Source organism: Ammospiza nelsoni, chromosome 4 (genome assembly GCF_027579445.1).
Source record: "Ammospiza nelsoni isolate bAmmNel1 chromosome 4, bAmmNel1.pri, whole genome shotgun sequence".
NCBI classification, from domain to species: domain Eukaryota; kingdom Metazoa; phylum Chordata; class Aves; order Passeriformes; family Passerellidae; genus Ammospiza; species Ammospiza nelsoni.
In genome coordinates this window covers 21,128,048-21,150,497 of record NC_080636.1, presented here as the reverse complement: position 1 = coordinate 21,150,497, position 22,450 = coordinate 21,128,048, and the positions used below count along the sequence as shown (strand labels likewise).

The window sequence follows — 22,450 nt, the reverse complement described above, 5'->3', positions numbered from 1 at the left end:
AATTATAAAAAATAATGTTCAAGAGAAAATGGTGCAATTACATAGAAAAGCTTAATCACGAATGGACACTGAGAGTTTTATCTCAATCCATTTAGCATAAATTAATGCAGTGAACTTTTGACACATCACAGGTTGGTTTTGCTTGTTTATTTTAAATGCCTTGTTACATTACATATACCAGCATCTTAAAATCTCTCCAAGCAGGGCCTTAGTAACTTTTATGTCAGACCATTTTAGAAAAGCACCCATAGGATGAATATATTTTGCATTACAGAGTCAGCAAATATACCTATCGTGTTCCAGGCATCATCGGTTTATTTCTATAGATCACAGAATAAAATATATCTTGAGAACATTTCCTTCAATTCATCTGTCTAACTAAATCCACCTAATTCAATAAAGCCTAGAAACTAAAGCTTGTAATTACGGTGCAAGAATTCACAGTAATATGTTCAAACTATGTTTGTGAGTACTCAGAAATCTCAGTTTAAACCTGTCAGAAATTGCATGCAGTCCACATTCAGACAAAGAAGTTTCTCTTCTAAACTGTTCAGCTGAAACTTGTCTAGATTTGTCTTTGAAAGGTATAAGTTGCAAGACCAGATTTTTTTAAATACTATGATGATCTCATTTTAAAAATACAGTTTATGTTGGGGGCTTTTTTTTCATTCTTCAGCACTCACGTTTCCCACCACTGGAGGCTCTTCAGGACAAAATTTGATGTGCTACACAAAAAAGTTTGAATATTTGATGAAATGTAACACTGCACACATATTAAGAACCACCTATTGAAAAACAAATGTATGAGAAAGCTATAAAATTTAATTACTCCTGTAGGCAGCCATTTCTGAAAGAGGGGGAAGGGCAGGGCATGACTCTGTGCCAGTCAGGGCTAACGTGAGGATTTTTTTTAAAGTATTTAAGCATTTAATTAAAATGCCAGAACATATATGTTGTGAATGTACCTATGAGCTATCATCAAGAGATAAAATCTAATTGCATGAAACCATCAAATCTTTCACAACCAGATAAGAACTCAAATTGGTTCTTCCAATTACCCCAGTTACCAAATTGGTTTAGGAAGAAGCCCATGATATATGCCAGCAATCTGATGGCAAAAAAATTACCAAAATTTAACAAAATCTAATTTAGGAAAGCTAAAATGCCTTCCAGTATATCCCTTAATGGGAACTCTGCTCGCTCATCTAGCTGGATTAGCAGCTGAATTCTACAGACACACACCCCACAAAGCTGGGGGATGCAACTCTGCTCCAGGGACTTCAGGGCAGGATTTGAGAGGGAAGCTCAGTGGCAGGGCCAGCAAGCTGGAGTGGCTTCCCAGTTACCATTCGGCATAAAAGATGCTCTAGGTCTCTCTAAACTGGCAAATGCTGCAGCATATATTTGATAGCACAAAGTTCTGAATAAGAGAAAACATGTTACATTTCCCTTTGCATCATCTCTCTTGGCTAGGTGGAAAAACCAGAAGGGCCTGAGAGCTTTTGATGTTGTGTTCAGGATCTGCTAGCAACAAATCTAAAATAGTTTAAGCTTACAGTAATTATCAGGGAGAAAACTACTTTGTGTGAGTGCCTAATTTTTCTCCCAGAACAGAAGTAGACAGCATAGTACCCTGCACCAACAACATGGAACAAAGGGAGAGAGGGCATAGAAGAGAATAATTCATAAGGCTGAAAGTTCATAAGGTTGGAACAGGCTGTATCTTTTAGCTTTCATGGCCTATAACCTGCTAGATGTGTGCACCCCTACATGAAGCTTGTCTGCTGACATCTTTAGGTGACAGAAACTCTTATCCACTTAGTTCCAACTTAAATGTTCCATTTTACATGGATCAGGTCCCAGAGAAGTGACTTGGTACTGTCCAATTCTGCCATAACAATATCCTGCAGAAACCAAAAAATACCCCACCTGCAGCCCAGAGATTATATTGAGCACATAAATCCATGTGCACAACTACTCGGGTAACAGAGTACAAAAATTTCCTTCTTTTCCACCTCAAGATTTGTTACTCAAATCGAAGTCATGCTCAAATACTGGAGTAGAACAAAGGGAAAGAGGGGGATACTGAGGGGTGACACATACTGGGAATGCCAGGCCTTAGCAATAAAATGGAGCAACATGAAATCATCTGTGCCATTACAGTGGGGGTGAGTGCCTTCCTGAGCCAAGAAACATCTCTGTTTCCCACTCCTCCTGAGACACACAGGGTGAAATCTGTAAGGAGAGTGAAGATGTTATTTCTCTCTCCTATTCTAACAATGACAGAATCACAGACTAAACAGAAATATCTATTCTTTTCCTCAGCATCCAGAAAGATTTGGAATAAAAGGGATTAAAAATGAGCTCTCTGTTGCCTTTCCAAAGCACACTTTCTTGCAATGCAGGCATCGCTTGCTGCATCCAAAGAATTCTCTGAGTGCTGCCAGGATCTGTTACTTACCCAGCACAACATCACTTCACACACTATTTTATAAAGTCTCTGTAAATAAGCCTTCCAGGTTAGAACAGCACACCTAGCTCCACCAATCTTCTATACTAATTTTCTCATATATTTTCAGTATAGAGGATAATGCTAGGAAATCTGCTGGGATCTGAAGATTTTCAGGCTGAATACAAAGAGCCAACTTTGAACTATTCTGTCACTTATCTCAGGGAAAGCCTATCACTCAGCTCGCCATCTGCTTGCATCTAGCTTTGTTCAAAGTACTTCTTAAAAAAACTGAATCAACTTCTCCTTTTGCCAAGGTATGGATTATAAGCAGATCCCCAGGTGTTCAGTCACATCACTGAAGGATTTACATGAGATATATGTATTTTCAGATATATTACAGCATCAACATAGTTCATGCCATGAACTCCAGTGGACTCTCGATGGGGAGGGAGATCGTGCCTCAAAATATGGTATATACAATTCTAACATTTTAAATAAAAAAATAAAGCCACATTACTCATCAACTATTGCTAGTTTTTCCTTCTAATAAAAAATTTCAAATGCACTTCTCACCTAAAAAGTAGCATAACATTACAGGCTTTTTATCCCCATTTCATAATGTTATTTCAATTAATGTAATGATTTAGAATTCTTTGAGAAGAGTGTCCCTTCAGAATGCCACTTAAAGGAGGACTATTACACAATTTCACTTTACAATTCTCTACCACCAAATTGCATTTATAACAGTTAACACAAAAGCATTCTATATGTAAGAGTTCTGAAGAAAAACATACTGTACAACTACTGTAGAATAACTTTACTGAATACATTCCATATAATTTTGTCAAATATTTGAATCTATAAAAACAACATATGAAGAATAAATGATGTGACATTTGGAATTCCTTTAAGAAATAAATGTTCAACTTTTTACCCCAAACAAAACCAATCTTATCACATATAAACACAGCACCTTAAGTGCCAAATCCATCCCTAAAATTATTTTTATAAAGATATATACAAAATATATACAGCCTTACCTAAAGATACAATATTGATATAATGGTACAGAAAGTATATACAAAATATATTGCACATAATTAAATAATAGGCACATATTATACACATACTGGGATTTTAGCTTTATACATACTGTGCATAGTTCACAAATACAAATGAAAATCTCAGTGTTAGTTGGTATAACAATATTACTTTTCTCTTAGAATAAAACCCAATGTTTGCATTTACAAAGGAATTTTAACTCAAATACTTTAAAGTAAAAAAGCTTAAAGGATAAGCAAAAAGCATTCTGAAGCTGATCCCATTCTTCTCTAATTTCTTGCCAATAACAATAGCCTATTCTAATTTCTCACTACAACAATGCCTTGCTTTAGCTAAATATAATTCATATCACTTACCCGCTCCTCATAAGAAACAGCAGTTATTTTTCCTAGCAGCACTCTTCCTAAATTCATCTTCACTTAATATGGAAAAAGCATTTCCTTAACACGTCGGCTTCTCAAAGATTAAACTCAAAAATTCAACGCTGTTCCATGCCTGTACATGCCAGTAAAGTTTAAAGGCATTTCGTATGAAGTTCTATTTTACTCCCTTTATGTTACCAATAGCAACAGGCCAATGCAGGAAGCTGTGGTTCGTCAGGGATTCAGATTAGATCTCAATTATCTCTCACCAGAAAAGCTCGATCATTTTATATAAATCATGCTGATTGTATTTGAGAACGTTTCCTATAACAAATCAGGAAAATAAAACGACGCTGAACCCTATGGTAGTCCTGTATTCAATAAAACAGATTTCCAAGACAGTCTCCAAAAAAACACTAGTTAATCACCCTAACATTAGTTAGAGAAACATTTACATAGTAAATCACTATTTTCAGAGGTTTACATAATGCAAGCCAGAACAAAATAGGACCTCAAATAGTCCATTCTGCTCTACTTTTCAGTGCTTAACACTGCACATAAAAATCTGCTATACAAGGAGACTTGGCACATTTCATTAAACCTAGGAGTGGCCTCTTGTCACTAAAGACAAAATTCTTCTTGCAGAAACCAACTTCTATTCTGCCCTTCCTCCCTCAGGACCTGAACCTGTGCTCAGCTGATGTCAAGAGAGTTCTGTGCACAGAGCCTGAGGAACAGAGAGCAAAAGAGGCTCCTTGTAATGAAAGAGGGAAGTGCAATTCACTTGCCTGTGACAGCGGTGTCTTCAAGAGACTCTATATGGAAAGTACAGCATTTCAGGAAGTTTGCTGCTGTCCACAACACTGACAGTACCTAAATCATTCACTGCTGTTATTTTTAAAGCAATCAGAACACAATTTTCTGCTAAAAATAAACCCCAGAATGGCAATCCGGGAGAGATTATTGGGCATTTTTACGCCAGTGGGATGTCCTTAAGCCCGAGGTGGACGTGCATTTAGGAAAGAGGAACTTTCTCCCTTGTTCAGTACAGCATGTGGAACCCCCCACAGCCATGCAGCTCCCAGGTTGAGCCCCTAATACAGAAACCACCCTGTGAAAAAGGCAAATGCTACTTGGAACTTACAAAGAGAGAAAATGAGAAAGAGAAGAGCCTTTACTCAATATTTCATGGTGAGACTGACTTGCTACATCCAATATGTAAAAGCCTGCACATCTTTTCATTTTGCACTTAGGATGAAGAGACTTGGTTAACAGAAAAACTTAATCTTCTCCATTTAATTTAGAGTGATCAGGGAAGAAATTTAATTTCCTTGCAGATGAAGCCTATTCTAACTAGAATTTTAGAGACATAAGCCAATTGCTGCGACGGAAAGTTAATTTTTTGATTGATTACTTGTTTGAATAGGCACACCACTGCAGTTTGGAATGCTCCTCCAAGCATTTAATACCATGACAAATGCAATGGAAACAAATGGGTGAGTAGACAGGAAGAAATGTCTTTTAAAAACTACAAATTACACCCTCCATTATTCTAGGATTTCAGAAGCAAGTGCCCTATGGTTCTTGCACAGAACAGTTTTACTGTGTGTGGAAAAGTATTAAAAATATGCAACTTCATAAAGAAAAAATGCCAGAGCTGCTTAAATACTGCATTTTGTTTGACACTAAACCAAGTGGGATGCAGAATATATTTTCATTGTCAATACTTTAATCAAATAGCAACAATATTACAAATAATCGGGTGCATAATAATCACAATCGGAAGTGCCTGAAGAACTTTCCTGTGAACATCCCTTTGGGGTAACACAAAACAGGACTTTTATCAATAGCACTTACACTTAGTACCCAAGCTAAATCCTCTAGGAATCATCTGGAAAGACCAAAAGTACTTGTACAATTTTAACAGGAGAAAATGTTACCCGCAAGAAGGAATAAGAGGAAACTGACCCCTCATGCAACAGTGGGATGCAGCTGCAAGACCAGCAGCTCACTGGAGCCACTGCAGTGAACATTGTTGGGAACACTGTGGGTGGGCAATGTTTTACACACTCTAGGCACTGTAAACCTCACAATCCCTTCCTTTAAACAGACATGAAGAATTGTTGATTTTGTTTCACTGAACTAAGCATTACACATCCCCATTTTTTCCATACAGCAGCTCTACCAACACTGAAAAATAAGCTCTAGCAATTAGGCAGCAGCACTTAATGATCATGGCTATGAAGTGTCATGTGGCACTGAAAGCCCTTTAAAAAATTCATATCCCTCTACATTTTCACAGCTTATTTCAGCAGCTACAGATATAAAATCTTCTGATTTTGAGTAGCATATTTGTAAATTGGGCAGGCAACTCAGAGGTCAAAGGTCAAAAGCAGAAGGAGTGCTAATTTGCAAAGCTATTAATGGGAAGTGTTAAAATATGGTACAACAGCTTTAAAAGCCTTATTCAGCTCCACCAAAGACGACATTTGTAAACCCACATCCATCTGCTTAGGAGCTAAACTGTGGGAAGGGGGAGCGACCCCAGATAAGGCAGATCTGTTTTTCTCTCCTATCCTCCCTCCACTTCCTGCTCATATTTGCTTTTGTACATTTGTTTTCAGAGCAGAAAAAGCTAAAGAGAAAGACCAAATGACAGGGAGCCTGGATAAGTTTTAACTTGTCAGAAGATTAATGGGATTTATTATATCCCTGACTCCTAAAAGAAGAAAATAGGCACAAAAACCACCAAGCAACCAGAAAGAGGCAATCCCCTGGACCAGCTCCTCATCACACAGAGTACTAAATTAAATGAGACATTAGCAGAATGAACCACCAAAGATCTTAAATCTCATCAAGTATTGATTTTTTTAATGTCATATTAAAGTAACAACTACTTGCATGACAGCCACATTTTAAGAATATGATTTAGCTCACTTATCCCAGTTACTGAAATAAAAAGCAGAAGCATCAAAAAGCCTACACTTAAATTAAGAAAACTCTGCCATAAAATAAAATGTTTTTTCCCCTAATTCTCTAATTTTCTGTAATATGTCTAAATATATTTTTGTCAACGATTTGCCAGCTACTCAACAATAAACAGACCCCATATGTGCTACTGATGAGAAGAGGAAAGATTCTCTCATTTACAGCATTGTGGATTCCCTCTATGAATTTTGAAATAAGAGCCCTTCCTATTCCAATGCAATATTAACAAAAATATTTTGAAGCTGAACTAGCTGGAACTTGCTGGTGTATAAATAAGTGAAGTACAAGCTGCCTTGTCAGACACTGAGACTTCCCCCACAGCAAATCCTGCAAAGCAAAGGGAATGATGCAAACCACTGCTCCAGTGCCCTCTGCTGTCTGCCACACTGCTCACACTCCTGTGCACGTTCTCAAGTACTAAGTTCAAGGTTTGCCATCCAGAAATCCACTCTAAAAAAAAAATCTGGTTCTATGATCCATATTTCAAAGTTTGAAAAATAATTCTCCAGGACTGCTAAATGAAAATTTCAAAAATATACTTTTGCAAAAATGTTTGTGAACAATTCCTGGGTTTATTTTCCCCTTCTGTTAATCAACATTTTAAGACCACTGAATTCTCTCCAATAATAAAAACATGCAGAAACAGCATCACTTGCACATCCAAATGGAAGGTAACTTGCAGTCCAACAGTAAACTAAATTTAAACTGCATATTAAAGAGGATATGATTAAGTGACAGATCACTGAAACACATTTAGTCACTTCTGAATTTCTTACTACTGATGTAGCCCAAAAAAAAAAAATAGATTTTGAGGAAATCAATGTAAAAGTTAGAATGAAAATTACTATATTATAAGTAAATAATGCATATAATATTTTGCCCATGCTTTGCAATTATTTATTTCCCTCCTGATTTTAAAATATGAAAATTTTGCTGCCATACTCTTAGCATTTAAGACAATTTTATACTGAGATATATAGACAGAAAAAATAAGACTATAATGTCAAAATTTGATAACACAGTTAGTATGTTTACTTGCAAAATAAATGTTTTCTGAGCAACAACAAGCCAAAACTGATCTAAGTCTCTACACCTCAGAAATTTTGTATTCTATAAATACCTTTCATTTATTTTCAGTTATTCTAATAATTCACACCATCTGGATTCTGTTTTATTGGATAAAATTCCAGATGGAAGAAGAAAAATCGCTTTAGCTGCAGAACTTATAAAAAAGCAGTGTAACAATTACAAGGTAATATATCTGTAAAGACATTTTTGCTTTACGGAAACACGTGCAAGAATAATAAAAATTAACTGAAAGATTTATAAAAAAACTTAGAGAAATATCAGTTTATCTACTACACTCACTTAAAAAACAATACAATGCAAAAGAATTTTAAACATGGCTAGAAAAATGGTGTATTCTTAATTTTATAACAGCTTATATAGAAAGTCAACTTAAATACTTATACTTACGAACTTTGTCTCTTTAAAACCTCATTGAATCCTGAGAAGCATAATTTATCATATTTCACTGCAAGATTTCTTAGCTCGGAAGGCTACTCATTAAACCATATTCCTGTTTTCTGCTCGCTTTAGACAAACAAAACTTTATACTTACAGACACTTGACTATCAGTAAAAGTTTTCTCCATGTATAAATGGTTTAATATCTCATTGTTAAGAAACAGCCCCTTCAACTTTATTATTATGCTCTTTCTGAACACATATTTACTTCTTCCAGAGTCCAGTAAAAAAATGAGGCTTCTCTGCCTGCTGCCCTATCAACACCTCTCCCATTCTCCTCCCTCCCCAGCACATTCCCCGCCCTCAGCACTGGTTCTGTATCTTCTCATCAAAAGGAACAGGCAGCTTTCAAAATGGTGTTTAGGCAGGTCCTGCGTAACAATAAAGCTTCTGTAAAGACAACAGCCCTGCTGAGGAATCTGCTAATGTAAAATGCATTCAATGAGGGCCAACAGGACTCTGTCCTAAAGGTTTGTCCAAACTTGTTTCAGCATTGAGTCAACATCGCTTTCTCATCCAAAGTATTCCCTTTTTTAATACATTCCCCTTTGATGAGCATATTACCTGAATGAACAGAGTCACCAATCTCTACTAAAAATAATTAAAATTTAATCTAAAAATACTTTTAAAAATACACTGTTAAAACATGTAAGACTCACAGCAAACTTCTTGCAGTTTCTGGCATGTAAGTACGTGTCTTGGAGTGATTACAATCACATGTATGCAGATTGTGCAATCTATCTCATCCTACCACAACTCTCCGTGTTCTTGTGAGTAAGCAGAGCATTGGCATTTACGAGGATCATGTTCCAAGTGTAACATTACTCTCATAATTTTCAATACCACACCTACTCTCGAGACAGACCTGCAATATCTGTGCATTTTCTGAAAAAAAATTCATGCACTTTCTGCCCAAAAATAATCCTTAAACATTATCCTTCAGCAGTTCCTTTGTCCAGAGGGAAGTTGCAGATGGGTTTTTTGCTGTATATTTTAAGTTTTAGAAGTACTAGTGAAATGTTTTAATGATTTAATAGTGAATAAGAAATACTAGTAAGTAAACAAAAAGCTTCTAGTAAAAGTTCTAGCTGACTCCTTTTTGTTTCTGTAGTTTCACTGTACAGATAAATGCATGAGGACAGTGAAAATTAGGTGGTACAAACTCCTACTCAAAATCCCAACAGTTTAAGCATGAGAGAATCAGAAACAATTTGCAGATGCTATCAATATGTGCTGTACCTATTCTGTGATTATGCTCTAGAAAAACCAATCCAGTTCACTCAGTAAAGCCTTAAAAACATCAACCAGGTCTCATCATAGAGCAAAAACCCCTCCTTAGTTATTATTTTGTCATGTCAAAAGACACACCAGGTAACAGGAAGAGCAGCGAGGGAGGGCAGGGACGGCGGCGCCAAACCAGTCAGGCAGTTCCTCATTCCCACTCGTCCCAGGAGCTGCCTGGACAATCTCAGCAGCAGCAGCAGCAGCAGCAGTAGCTCTGGGCAGGGCAGCGGCCAGAGCCATCCCCACAGCACTGCAGCACAAATGGGAATGCTCCCAGTGCCCAGGGCAGGCACCAGCACCAGCAGGTACTGCAGCCCTGCACAACAACCTCCCAGCAAGCGAAAGGCAGCACAGCTCCTGTGCCAAGAGAACACCGCAGTCCTACAGGCAGGGAAAGGCACTGCCCGCCTTCACATCTCTGCACACAGTCAGGTCAGAACATGGGTTTATCAAAGCCAGGATTATGTTTCCAGTAGTGGCCACACATGGAAGTCTACCAACAAGCAGCACAGGGCAGCATATCAGACACTTCCCTGATGACATTCTCGCAGACTCCAGGTATTTTTAGTTCAAGAGATTTCCTCAGCCTGGTATGGCTTGTCTCCTTAATAACCCCCAGTGGCTCTCTTTTCCAAATACTTGTCCACTTTCCCTCCAGGACATGCAAATTTCTTGCATCCACAGCACTCAGTGGTGAGGCATACCACAGACCAGCTCACCTCCCACGTGAACAGTCGTGTTCTCCTGTTTGTTTCGCTCCTGGCTCCAGCTATCTTTAATTAATGGTGTCGACTTCTTGTCCCGAAGGAGAGATGAGCAATCAATCCCAACTACTTTTCCTATGCCACCCCTGATTTTCCACTCTTCTTTACGCTTTTCTAAATCTTTTCTTCTCTTAATATATCAGAACATTTTAAAATAAAGAGACCAGGTATGGAAAAACAAACCACAGTTGTATGCAATGGAATCATCTATTCCTTCTGTAATAATGTGTAATACAGGATTTTGCTTCATTGCTACTGTACTGAGCTGTTGTTTACATGCAACTCTCCCTTATAACTCAAAGACCTCACTTCTGAGAAGAAACAGTCTGCTGAGAAACATATATATCATTTGTTATATGAAGCTGGAGCGATTTTGCCTCATTTGTTTTACTTTACATTTATCTGCATACATTTTCATCTGCCATTTTGTTGCCCAGTCATTCAGACTTATAAAAGCAGCCTGGTCTCATCTTCAGAGACTGCTCTCATCCTCATTACCTGGAGTAACATCACCTCACTGCTCACCTTCTTGGGAGGAGCCTTAAAAGACGCCCTTGAATCAACAAATGTAATATAAGAAACTGCAGTAAGGATCAACCTTAAGCAGCAAATAGTTCTGCATTTCAGAATCAGTGCAGTAAACAGTAGCACTATTCTGCCTTAATGTCACATGCCTCAGACCCAGAAGAGGGAACAGGTTCAGTTCAAAGAGAGTAAGCCACATTTTTGAAGAACGCTAGGTTGGGGAGAAAGACACGCCTGAGAGATTGCCAACCTAACAAGAGCTCCATTTGTGTGAGCATTGACAGTTCTGTCACTACTCAAGGAAACCAGAACCAAAATAACAGAGCCAAAGCCAAATCCCAGTATCTTACACTGCTGAGCTAAGGAATGCAACCCCTCTGTAGCTGCAGGTGGTTACTTGAACTTGCTCATCCTGTCTGAACCTTGTATTTCCACAAACTACAGAGGTATTTACAGCCTGTGAATTCACCTGTGTCCCTTTAAACACACATCTTGAGAATGGCAGTACTGGATACTACAAGAAAATTAATTTATACAGAATACAAGTCTATCTCTAGTGCCTGAAAGCACGTATTGTGTCTCTGGCTCTGTGGCAGAAATGGGCTTGTGCTGGAGAGCCAAGCCTGGAGGCAATAAGGCTGGGACAGCACTTGTGGTATTTTCTGTGACCCCTGTGGAAGGGAGGAATGATGAATCTGACTCCATGTTCTTAAAAGGCTAATTTATTATTCTATGATCTATATTATATAAAAGAATACTATACAAAACTATACTAAAGAATAGAGAAAGGATACCTACAGAAGGCTAGAAGATACTAAAGAAAAACTCGTGACTCTCTCCAGAGTCCTGACACAGCCTGACCGTGATTGGTTATTAAGCCAAAAACAATTCACATGTTGCATAAACAATCTCCAACCACATTCCAAAGCAGCAAAACACAGGAGAAGCAAATAAAATAATATTGTTTTCCTTTTTCTCTGAGGCTTCTCAGCTTCCCAGGAGAAAAATCCTGGGCAAAGGGATTTTTCAGCAAATATGACAGTGACAAGCACTTGAGTGGCAGGGTCAGACAATCTACTGATTGCCTCCTCAAGAAGAAATTTCTCTGTACTGTCCCAACTGCCTTTGCACAGATGGGGACCTCATTCCCTAAGGAATCCATCCTAGGCAACACTGTTGGTTTCTTCTCAAGCACCACAGCATGGGGTGAGCACTGCTGTGATGAGCACTGCCCTTATGCACCTCACAAAAAACACAGAGATGAGATCCAGCTCTCAGCACATTCTCTGGCTATTCTGCTTCTTACATGCAAATTTAAATGGCAAGTTTCTCCAGAATCTGAAGTAAAGAAACTAACACAAAAGCAGGAGAAAACAGTAAACAGTAACATTATTGAAGGATGATCATTTCACGAATTGAAGTAACAGAAAATAAATCCCATTATTCTCAGTGTCTGGGGAAAAAAAAAACCCACAGTTTAACATTCTGGACTATATAGAGAAATAAGTACCTCAAATTCACAATTAAGAGGTTGCACACAACTGTGTTGATCTGTTGACCAACCCATCTTTGTCAGATACTACAAAACAGTGTCAGGAGCACAACAACTTTCCATGAAAAAGTCTATAAATGTAAACTTAAGAGCAGATAGTGAAAATCTTTTTAAAATTATGGTATAGTATAAAATACCACAAAAACCTAACAGTAATGCTAGACCACAATCTGTGAAGAAAAATAAAATGTATACTACTAGCATGATGTTTCCTTCCTTAAAGAGATTTAAATAAACTACCTGATAAGATCCCACATACCAAAGTAAAAGCCTGAGTATGGTCCTCTAGGGAGTCTGAAATTCTAAATAGAGCAGTCTAGAGAAGCAAATGTGAAACCAAATGGTGCTGGACAGCATGGCAGCCCAGACAGTGCAACCCCCATGTCCTGGCAGTGTTTCACTGAGCAGCACAGCTGTGTGGCCACTGTGCAGCCCAGCAGGTGAACAGCTCCAGCCAGGACTGCTCAGCACAGGGCCTGAACAAAGCAGAGGAATGCCTGGCACAAACCACTGGACGTTTTCAAAGTCTCACTGCTCAGCTCCATGAGCACATCAGTAATTCAAGGTAAAATCATCAATGTGTAATGCCATGACTGAGTTGCACTATTTACAGCCAGACATCATGGCCAGCAGGAGGGTTTGGGCCAGTATAGTGAGGGAGTCTGAAATCACAAAGCACACCTCTCACTGCTCCAGGAGCAGTGCAAAGGGAGAAGAGAAACAAGAACCTCACCTGTGGGCACAGATCCATGAAGCTTCCAACACAGCAGCCTCAGGGGCTGCTCAGGGTTAGCACTCAGACTGCAGAGTACCCACACATGAGACTGGATTAAACCTTTAGGAACTCATTATCAGCATGCTGAAAATACAATACTGCCTTTTACATACAAGAATGGAGATTTTCTCATGTGTGCACTGCTATTTCACAATTGGCCTTTCCTCCCCCTTCCATGAAAGCTGACAGCAAAACCGCCAATTGATTGGTTGTATCTTAGGTAAAAATCTGGACAAAATATTGCCAAAGATGCCATTCTTAAAGGGGGTACACAGTATAACATATTTTTAACCAAAAGGTAAAATTAAACTCTACATTCTTTTCAAATTTTGAATTCACTGTGAAAAGCTGGGAATGAAGAGGTCTCTTGATTTAAAACATATACTTGCCATAGTGGTGGCATTGTGGCCATGGTGATGATTTAAGAACATCAATAAATCAACCTCTGCAGGAAGAGTTAATACTTTCTATTAGATCATATGAGAGGGTGGGAAAAGTTTGGGGCATGTTTAGATCTTCTTGTCTGATTTTCATAGTATACTAGTAGGTCTAATATAAGCTATTATCTCCCTGTGTAAGCTTTGTCTGATTATTTAAATCAGTCAAACAAAAACAGGTACCCACTTAAAAACTCCTTATTAAGTCAAATGAGCATTTAGGGGGAGTTTTGCCACCCACAGATGCCAAAGCTAATATCCAGCAGAGACATGTCATCCATTAGTATAAAATCTCATACCAAAGAGATGTGCTGTATGCTTTCAAATAGCAGATGAAATGCAAAAAGTAGTTGATTCAGTAGAATTAACAAAACAGAAAAAAAAATCAAGCATTATTATCTATAATAATACCTAATAATACTACATTATTAATGGTTATAATTAAGATGGAACATTCTAACAAAGCCCTCACACTGATTTTTAAAAGGAATACATGATACATTCCAACTTTGAAAACATTACTAAACTCTAGAAATTTGATACAACAAATGTTGTTTATAATATAAAACATAGCTTTAAGCTTTCCTAAACAGGATGAGAACAAGAATAAAAGCCGCAGCCATCTTTTCTTGTCCTGATACTTAGTTCAAAGAATTAAACAATCTTTAATTTTAAAAATATCTCTGCATTAAATGATCAATTAACAATACTTACAGAATTTGACACTTGTTTCCCTAAGAGATTATGTCTCTCATTATACTACTCTGCCCTATTTTTAACCACAGAGAAATGCAAAAAGTACAAGTACCAAAATTATTTTCAGGAAAAAACAGCTTTGAATGTTCTTCTTGGTGAGGAGGAACCTAAATTTTTTGACTTCAAGAAAATACTGCAAGGTTCCCCCATTTTCACTTCAACAAAAATTAAAAGATGAGTGGAATGGCTACAGCTGAAAGTGTTACCAAAACTGGTGATGAATAGAAGAATTACCATTAATGTGCTTAAGGTAAATTTTTACATAGGTAGTGTTCTACTGTCTGCAGTCTCACAGAGACACCTTTAACTTGTTTATAAATTTATAAACGTCTTTTCCAGAACAGAATTGTGCAAGAGGATGAGAGTAGTGGCATTTATCTACAGGAAAGAAAAGTGGGAATAAAGACAGGATCACACCCTCTCATTAAGCCAAATATTAAATAATCATAAGGTACTTTTAGCTTAAGTTACACCTTGAAAATATGAATCAGCAAATATGCTAAAAAGTAAAATTGGTACAAATCACAGAATGTTAACATGGTTTTTAATAGACACTTCTTCATAACAACAAATTGTTCACATAGAAAAATTGATTGCTAGATAAAAGATAAATCTGTTCTTAACAAAACCAGGTTTCTTGTAATTTAATAAAGAAAATTTTCTAAACACATTTCTTGTGAAAACAACATAACTAGGGCACATACTAGACATGCTCATTTTCTGAATTCAGTTCCAATTTAAAGACTAATTAATCATAATCAGACCTGCTGTGAACAAGCACAATTTCCACAGTTCAGAAATAAAATTGTGCATTTTCTGTTTTGTGAGACTTTCTCCCTACCACAATTATAGCACAAATACACCATTAATTTTCCCCTCTCGTCCCATCTTGATCCCTGCATTTTTAAAAAAATCTTGTATACAGTTTCTATCAGTAAAAACAGCACCAAGATGTTAATCCTACAAATTTGTCTGGTTTTTTCTATGTATAATACAGCTTCTGCAGTTAAGAGGAAAATATTTAAGGAGGGGAAACTATACCATTAATTCTAATCTTACAAGAATTCTGTCTGTGCACATATAGCCAGAAGTAATCTAACAAGTTAAAAGAAAAAGTGACATTTTCTCATGAAATCATGTTTTTATTTATTAAAATATCTATGAATACACTGTATTCTTTGACAGATACTTTAAAAAAACAAATAAATAACAAATTTCAAAGAAATCACGCCACCTTATGGCAGCAGTCAGCAACAGACAGCTGCTGTTTCACACACTGCTCATACTTCAACAAAAAATCCAAACACAGCCTTTTTAGACCTGTAAGCAATGAACAGTGTTAAATGCCCATAAAAGAAACTCCATGGAACCTACTTACACTGCTCAATTTAGAAGATTAATTTGGATGCCAGCAGGAATCAAACCCATAAAGCTCAGAGAAGCATACTAACTTCCAAATTTCATGTTTGGATTATTACCTTATCCAGTCTGCCAAGACAACTGAAAAGAACACAAAAGCAAGCAAGCAGCCTATACAATACACTCATGGTCATTATTCCAAAGGTGGAGTCTCTAAGAATTTCCTGCTATTGTTATTTTCTCTTCCACCACCCCTAAATAGACGGCTTGAAATAAACTAAACATGTACTAACAACATTATGTTCTACCCCACACAGTGTAAGAGTACTTGGGACAAGTGCTGAAGCAGCAGTGTTGAAGTTTGAACCAAAATTAAAACACCCCAACATTATTTTATTTTGACATACAAAGCTTTTTAAACTCTTCTCTGGATTGCTGTTTCCCCTGGTGGCTGGGATATCTGAGATATCATTCTCTTACAGCATGCAGAGCAAAAGAAAGATTACAAAGTGCAAAGAAGTAGCTGGACAGAGAACAGTGCACACCCACACAGCTACATGTAGTAAGGGCATTCATCCAAATACAGATTTGGATTCAGACCATTCCTTTGTCCAGTTCATCGTGTGACCTAGAATGAAATTTTCCCCTTCCAAAGTAACTCAGTAATGATGAGAACATTGGGACACAGATTGACCCAATCCCTCCTGTTGGTGCTACTCCGTTTACAGTCACTAATGAATACCAGCTAAAATATGAGGGGAAAAAAGTGACTTTTTAGGCCAGTAACTATCATATCTTTCTGAAATTAATGGAAAGTCCCAACTGCCTGTTTTAATGAATATTTACACAATGTGTAACAGCTCCAACAACAGAAATTAAATTTTATTTTTGATGTTTAAAACACTCAAAACATGAGATGTGCAAAAAACCTGTATGAAATTTTGATCTGTAAGACTGTGGAAAGAGGAAAGAACCATGTTTTTCCTGTTGCATGTGAATTGCTAGCACTAGATTCTTTGGTATTCTGAGAGAATTCACTCTTACTGCAATCAGAAATTCTGTCAAAACTGGATATATGTAACAGCAAACTTTTTCAAATTAGAAGTATCACCATTTTCTGATTAAGAAAGATGTAGCTGGATGGTTCCCAAACACTTTTATCCAGAAGTTCTTCTTGTGTTTAAGTTATGCAGTTACTGTATTAAAGTTATGAGTGCAAAGAAATCACGTATTTTCTATAACTAGAAAAAAAGCAAGACACTTAAAAGGTTCTAAAAGGTTCAGTGAATATACACCACCATGAAAAACAGAAAAATAGAAAAACATTTGAGAAATAGGTAATTACAGTTCCTACCTGCATTCCCTAAGCATGCCAGAAGCTCCTCCATATATTCTGCTCCCTAAACATCCCCTGCACTGAGCTCCCTTTTCCTTCAGTTCAGAGTGAAATGCTGTTCTTCCTACATTTTCCCACAGCAGAAAACTCAGAGTGTCTCCTTCTTCCCTCCTCCCATCTCAAATGCTGTTTAAACACCTCCTTCCCATTTGGAGGGCTCAGTGTGCCACACTCCCTCCCTTGCTGAGGTGGTGCAGAACGCAGTGCATGGCTCCTGTGCCAAGAGCTCTGCACAGATTTTTGTTTCTCCCCAGTCACCAGCCTTCCCCCAAGTAAGCATGGTAAAGGGCAAGGGAAGAATCTCTGCATTCACCTGCACATAACTCAGGTGGCTCAGGTTTTCCTGAGGAGGCACACTAGGAGTGAAGATATAATGAAGCCATATTCCAACAGGAGAACAGGAGGATGGCTTTTCATTCCTTGTTTTCTCCAAAGCTAGTATGGTTTTGAGAGCCAGACATCAGCTGATGCTAAACCAGATGTAAAAGAGCATAATATTACTCTTAAAAGGACCCAAAATCACCAAGTTGATTAGGAATTCCCTTTTGTCAACTGCTGTCAAAATTCATCAGCTGAACAAAAACCAGAATATGATGAACATTTGATTTTTCTATATATCATGATACATTCATTTCTGAGACATTATGAACATTTTGGTCAACAAAAGTGTGTTGTTTGGATTTACACAGGACCAACTATGATATGAAAAATAAAGTCAGAATTTCCCACAGAAAGAATGGCCATGATGTAGCCTATTAAAGAAATATTGAAAAAGGTTGATACCTGATTTCTGTATTCCCCTCACAAAAATGTCATATGATAGCAAATAACTTTATTAAACTAATACATTGTTAATTTTCTTTCAGCAATTATCAGCATTATCTATACTATAAGTTCTCTAAGGCTCACTTCTAAATTTTAAGTGAAAGTTAATTACCTCGAGGTCATCCAGAGAGCGAGTAATGCTAAATCGCTTCGATCTTCCAAATGATCTTCGAGCAGAGGAACGTGGAGGAGGAGCCTGATTTAATCCCATTGAATGTCCAAATTTTGCACCCTAAAAAAACCAGAAAATATATATTAATTTATTTCTTTAATATGTATTTTCCTTTCAGAAAATATATATTAATTTATTTCTTTTTAGTACATTGCTGATCATAGTGAGATCTGAATTGTAAGGAAATGTGACAGGACCACAATTTCAAAACAAGCTGGTCATTTGCCATGCCCCTGTAAAATCAAATACTAAAATTCATTATATTTGACTTTTCCAGTCTCAAGTCAAATATCTTAAACATTCCACATTAATTTACTGTATTAACATGAGTCATCAGTTAGGTTGCTAAAATGCACATGAGACATGTCAATAATAAATGCAAGATGATCCTGGCTCTTTCCTGTCTTAACTGAAAAACATTTAATTACAAAATATTAAATAGTGTTTTCTATAGGAAATTACCATCCTAGAAATCATCTCACCCAGCTGCTCTTGAAATGTTTCCCCACATTTTTAAAAATCTTATTTTCACTACTCTTTTTTTAAAAGCCTTGCTACTGCAAAGTCCAACTTTTGAAATCACAGCAGTACAAAATTGCAGGAACTTTTGTTCTGAGGAAAGCAACTCCCTCACTTGGATGTTCCATTACTAGAACTGGTGCTGCAATAATCAAATCTGCTTTCTCTCATGTCTATAATAATACTCTTTCTTCCTAAAAAGTTACCAGATATCTGTTAAGCTACTCAGCATATACATATCAAGTTTATTCCAAATGGCAAAGTGTAAGCTTGAGCCTAAAATTAGGCACAGTTGGTGAGTGGTGCTAAGCAGATGTACATAAACTCACTACATTACAAAACCTTGTGATTATGTGCCTGAAATTTTGGATTCCTTTCACTGTAACATTCAATGTGGGGAAAATTCCTCCCTGTCTACTGATGCTTTTTTGCTTTAGAAAATAAAAGACTTTAAATCAGAGCAAATTCCCTTCTGTTTCATGTCAGCATCTTTCTTCATTACAGTAAGCTTAAAAATATATTTACTAGTCCTTTTATAATTGCTCTGCATTTGGCAGATTTGTAATATTTAACAAATTTTCTATTTGTGTTCATTTCTTCCTTTGGGCAAGTTTCTGTGCTCCGAGTTCTGAAATATTTTGGTCCCCCTTTGATCATTCATTGGGAAGTCTATACACATCACATTAATCAAAAGAACAAGCACAAATTTCACATCCTCACAGCCTCATGCCAACAACCACTCATACAAAGCAGAGAAGAGCATCCAGAGCATTGTACAGCCTCAGAGATGTCTGCCTGTTTGCTAATTCCCATGGAGACATCACTGTTTTACAGCAACTGGGCTCTGGCCATCACCAGTGCTCTCAACATGTTTATGAGCTCAAAGAATTGTCAAGACAAAACTTTGCTGGATCCAAAGTATGCAGCACGGTTCATCCCCTCAACAAGCTTGAGAGATCAACTTCATTCAGTATTAAAAGTGATCCCTTTTTCTATGATATCTCTTTCCCTCCCAATTTTCTATTTACTAAGGGTTTGGTTTGGTTGGCTTTTTTTATTGGCTGAGAAGTAAATTGGGCAGGTTCTGCCACAGCAGCCTGGAAATCTAGCAGCTGGATATTAGCTTCCAAGGTTTTAAGAGAGCATTTACATGTGCAGTATAAACAAGCTTAGGTGGCTTTTGCTAAATGATCAAATAAATGTGAAGAGAAGAAAATTGCTCTCTGCAAATGTTAACAAGCAACACCCAGTGGAATGAGGACAGTTCCTGTCTTTTTGAGCATCTTTTTGAGCAACTTTTAAAATCATCTGCTCATCCAGGCAGGTGCTGCTGAGGTGGTTCACACCTGCCTCATCCCCTACAGCCACACCAGCCCTTCCTGTGTGGATGGAAAGCTTACACCTAATCTGTGCCACACAGTGAACTTCACCCCAACCCCTGACTAAATTCTGCTGTATCCATTACTGCTGCTGCACTGCTGATCAAAACATCAACAAGGCTCCTCCTGCATAAATTTTTCTGTTAGAACAACATGAGTGTACATCTACATCTACTCAATTTCACTGCTAGTCAAGTGTGATCACACTAGTTCTGTGATTTTTTAATTTTTTTTCATTTTTAATCTGAGAATTAGTGATAAAACTATCAGACTACCAACAACTCAGCAAATTAATGGCATCATTAATTGGTACTTGGAAACTAATGAAACAGTTACATGGTACGGATGCTTAATGGTCTTTGATGTGTTTCTTAAAAAGTAGATGGATGCCCTGAGAGAACTTCAGCTTTCATTGAAAATGAAAGGGTGAAAGGAAAAAAATGGAAAAACTATCAGTAGCAGACATATCTATTCAGAATAACAAATACACTTTCACTATTCATTCTGTTTCATCCCCAAAAAAGAATATAAATTGTCCAGTATTTATTTAAATATAGATACTGCCATATATGATGCTGGGAGATTAAGAACATGCACTCAAAAATTTTTTGAAACATTAACACTACAAACTGAAGGAACAGGAACCAACTGCCTAAAGACAAATCTAATTAAATTCCACTGAGAAGCAGATTCTAGATAAGATTAATTACCACCAGATGTCCCATTTTGGAAATAAATGCTGCTTACCTATTTGTGGTCAGAAGCATAACAAAGAGACAGAGCAAAAAAAAACAACTTGTAAATTGTGTGGTATTAGAAAAGACAGAGTAAATTAGTATCCAATCAAATTTTTTATGAATGGTTTTTTTATATTGTTATGCATAACTGACTACTGAGCCCTGGGTGGAACAGTAAAGATAACAACAGGTTAAGAAAAAAAAGAGACCCTGGGAATAAAACAATGCTTAAGCAATGATTACAAAATAGAAAAAAGCACTGAGCTAACTATTTCCCCAACCCATCTGGATAAGAACTGCAATTAAGAAAATATTTTCAACTGACAAAAAACTCTTCCTTGCTCTGAAAAATCAAATTAATCATCTAGGAAATTAAGGAGGGCATTACTAAAAAACCAAAAAAGACTGCAATTCACAAGTATTTAATTTCCTGGGAAGTCTCCCTTTTCATCTTTTCTTGACTCTATTCCAGACATTCAGACTATGAAGGCTGACCTCCTTCTCCAGATCAATTTAAAAAATGGCTGTGCATACACACATGCACACAAAGAAGGAAAGAATCACGTATCTTAAGCAAACAGCACCATTTTGGCAAATGTTTTTCATGGGACTGTGAAGAGCTGGAAATAAAAGCATCCATGACTTGAACAGAAAACAGCCATTGAAACTTCTAGAATGTACTAATCAGCACAGCTAAAGAAATCCACTGTATTTGAGCACATAGAGATTGTTAGTGCAATGACTGATATTAATGTCATTTCTGCAGTCTGTTAGACATAAAGAAATCTTTGTACTTCTAAAAGCCTTTATTACACTATTAAATAGATATTAAAACCCACTAAATTATTCACAACCATTTCAGAACAATACATGTATGACCAAAAACATGGCCAGTTTGGAGCAACCTGGTCCAGTGAAAGGTGTCCCTCGCTGGGGCATGGGGCTTGGAACAAGATGATCTTAAGGTCCCTCCCAACCCAAACCACTCTATGAAAACTATGCTGCTACATTCTCTGTTAGCTGCCAAGCTAAAACACTGACATTTGCTGCATGAACATGAGGCTGCAGGGTTGTTTGGGTTTTTTTTAACAGAGATTGACTATGAGCCCTAGAACTGTTTATTATGCTACCTTAAATATTCTCTTCCAAAAACAGTGTTGCTAAATCTGTGAAACTCTAAATAGATCTAAATAGTCAAGAAAACCTAAGAAATTCTATCAGAGAACAGAATTAGAAACTGAAGTTCACCTGACATTTTACTAAGTGCCTTCATCTTAGAACTTTTAGAAATCCAGAAGCCAACCAAAAAGCACAGAAATTTGTGAAAACAAGTTGATCAGTGAAAAGCCTGTGCTACAGCAATACATCCTCTCCTATTTGTAATGCAGATACTTGCCACTCTGCCACTACTATCTATCATGGTTAAAGTATAAAAGAACATATCTCTAAAAGCCTTTATTCTGTTATCATTTGGCAGATGGAGAGGAAAAACAACAAGGGATTAAAGGAATTAAGGTACTGATGCTCTAAAAAAAATACATTCCTTTTTCTACTCTTATAAAAAAGTAAAAGCTAGAATG

General features: G+C 37.1%; 1 protein-coding gene across 2 annotated transcripts in view; it reads right to left on the bottom strand.

The window, feature by feature from the left end:
- Window positions 1-22,450, bottom strand: part of RGS12 (regulator of G protein signaling 12) — an 87,276-nt gene that overhangs the window by 45,245 nt on the left and 19,581 nt on the right. The window contains exon 3 of one of the 2 annotated variants that reach the window (XM_059469983.1): window positions 18,176-18,295. In XM_059469983.1, coding sequence (XP_059325966.1) covers window positions 18,176-18,295 — 120 coding nt within the window. Of the gene's footprint in view, window positions 1-8,485; window positions 8,602-18,175; window positions 18,296-22,450 lie in introns of those variants that run through there. The other variant, XM_059469984.1, reaches the window with a different exon arrangement.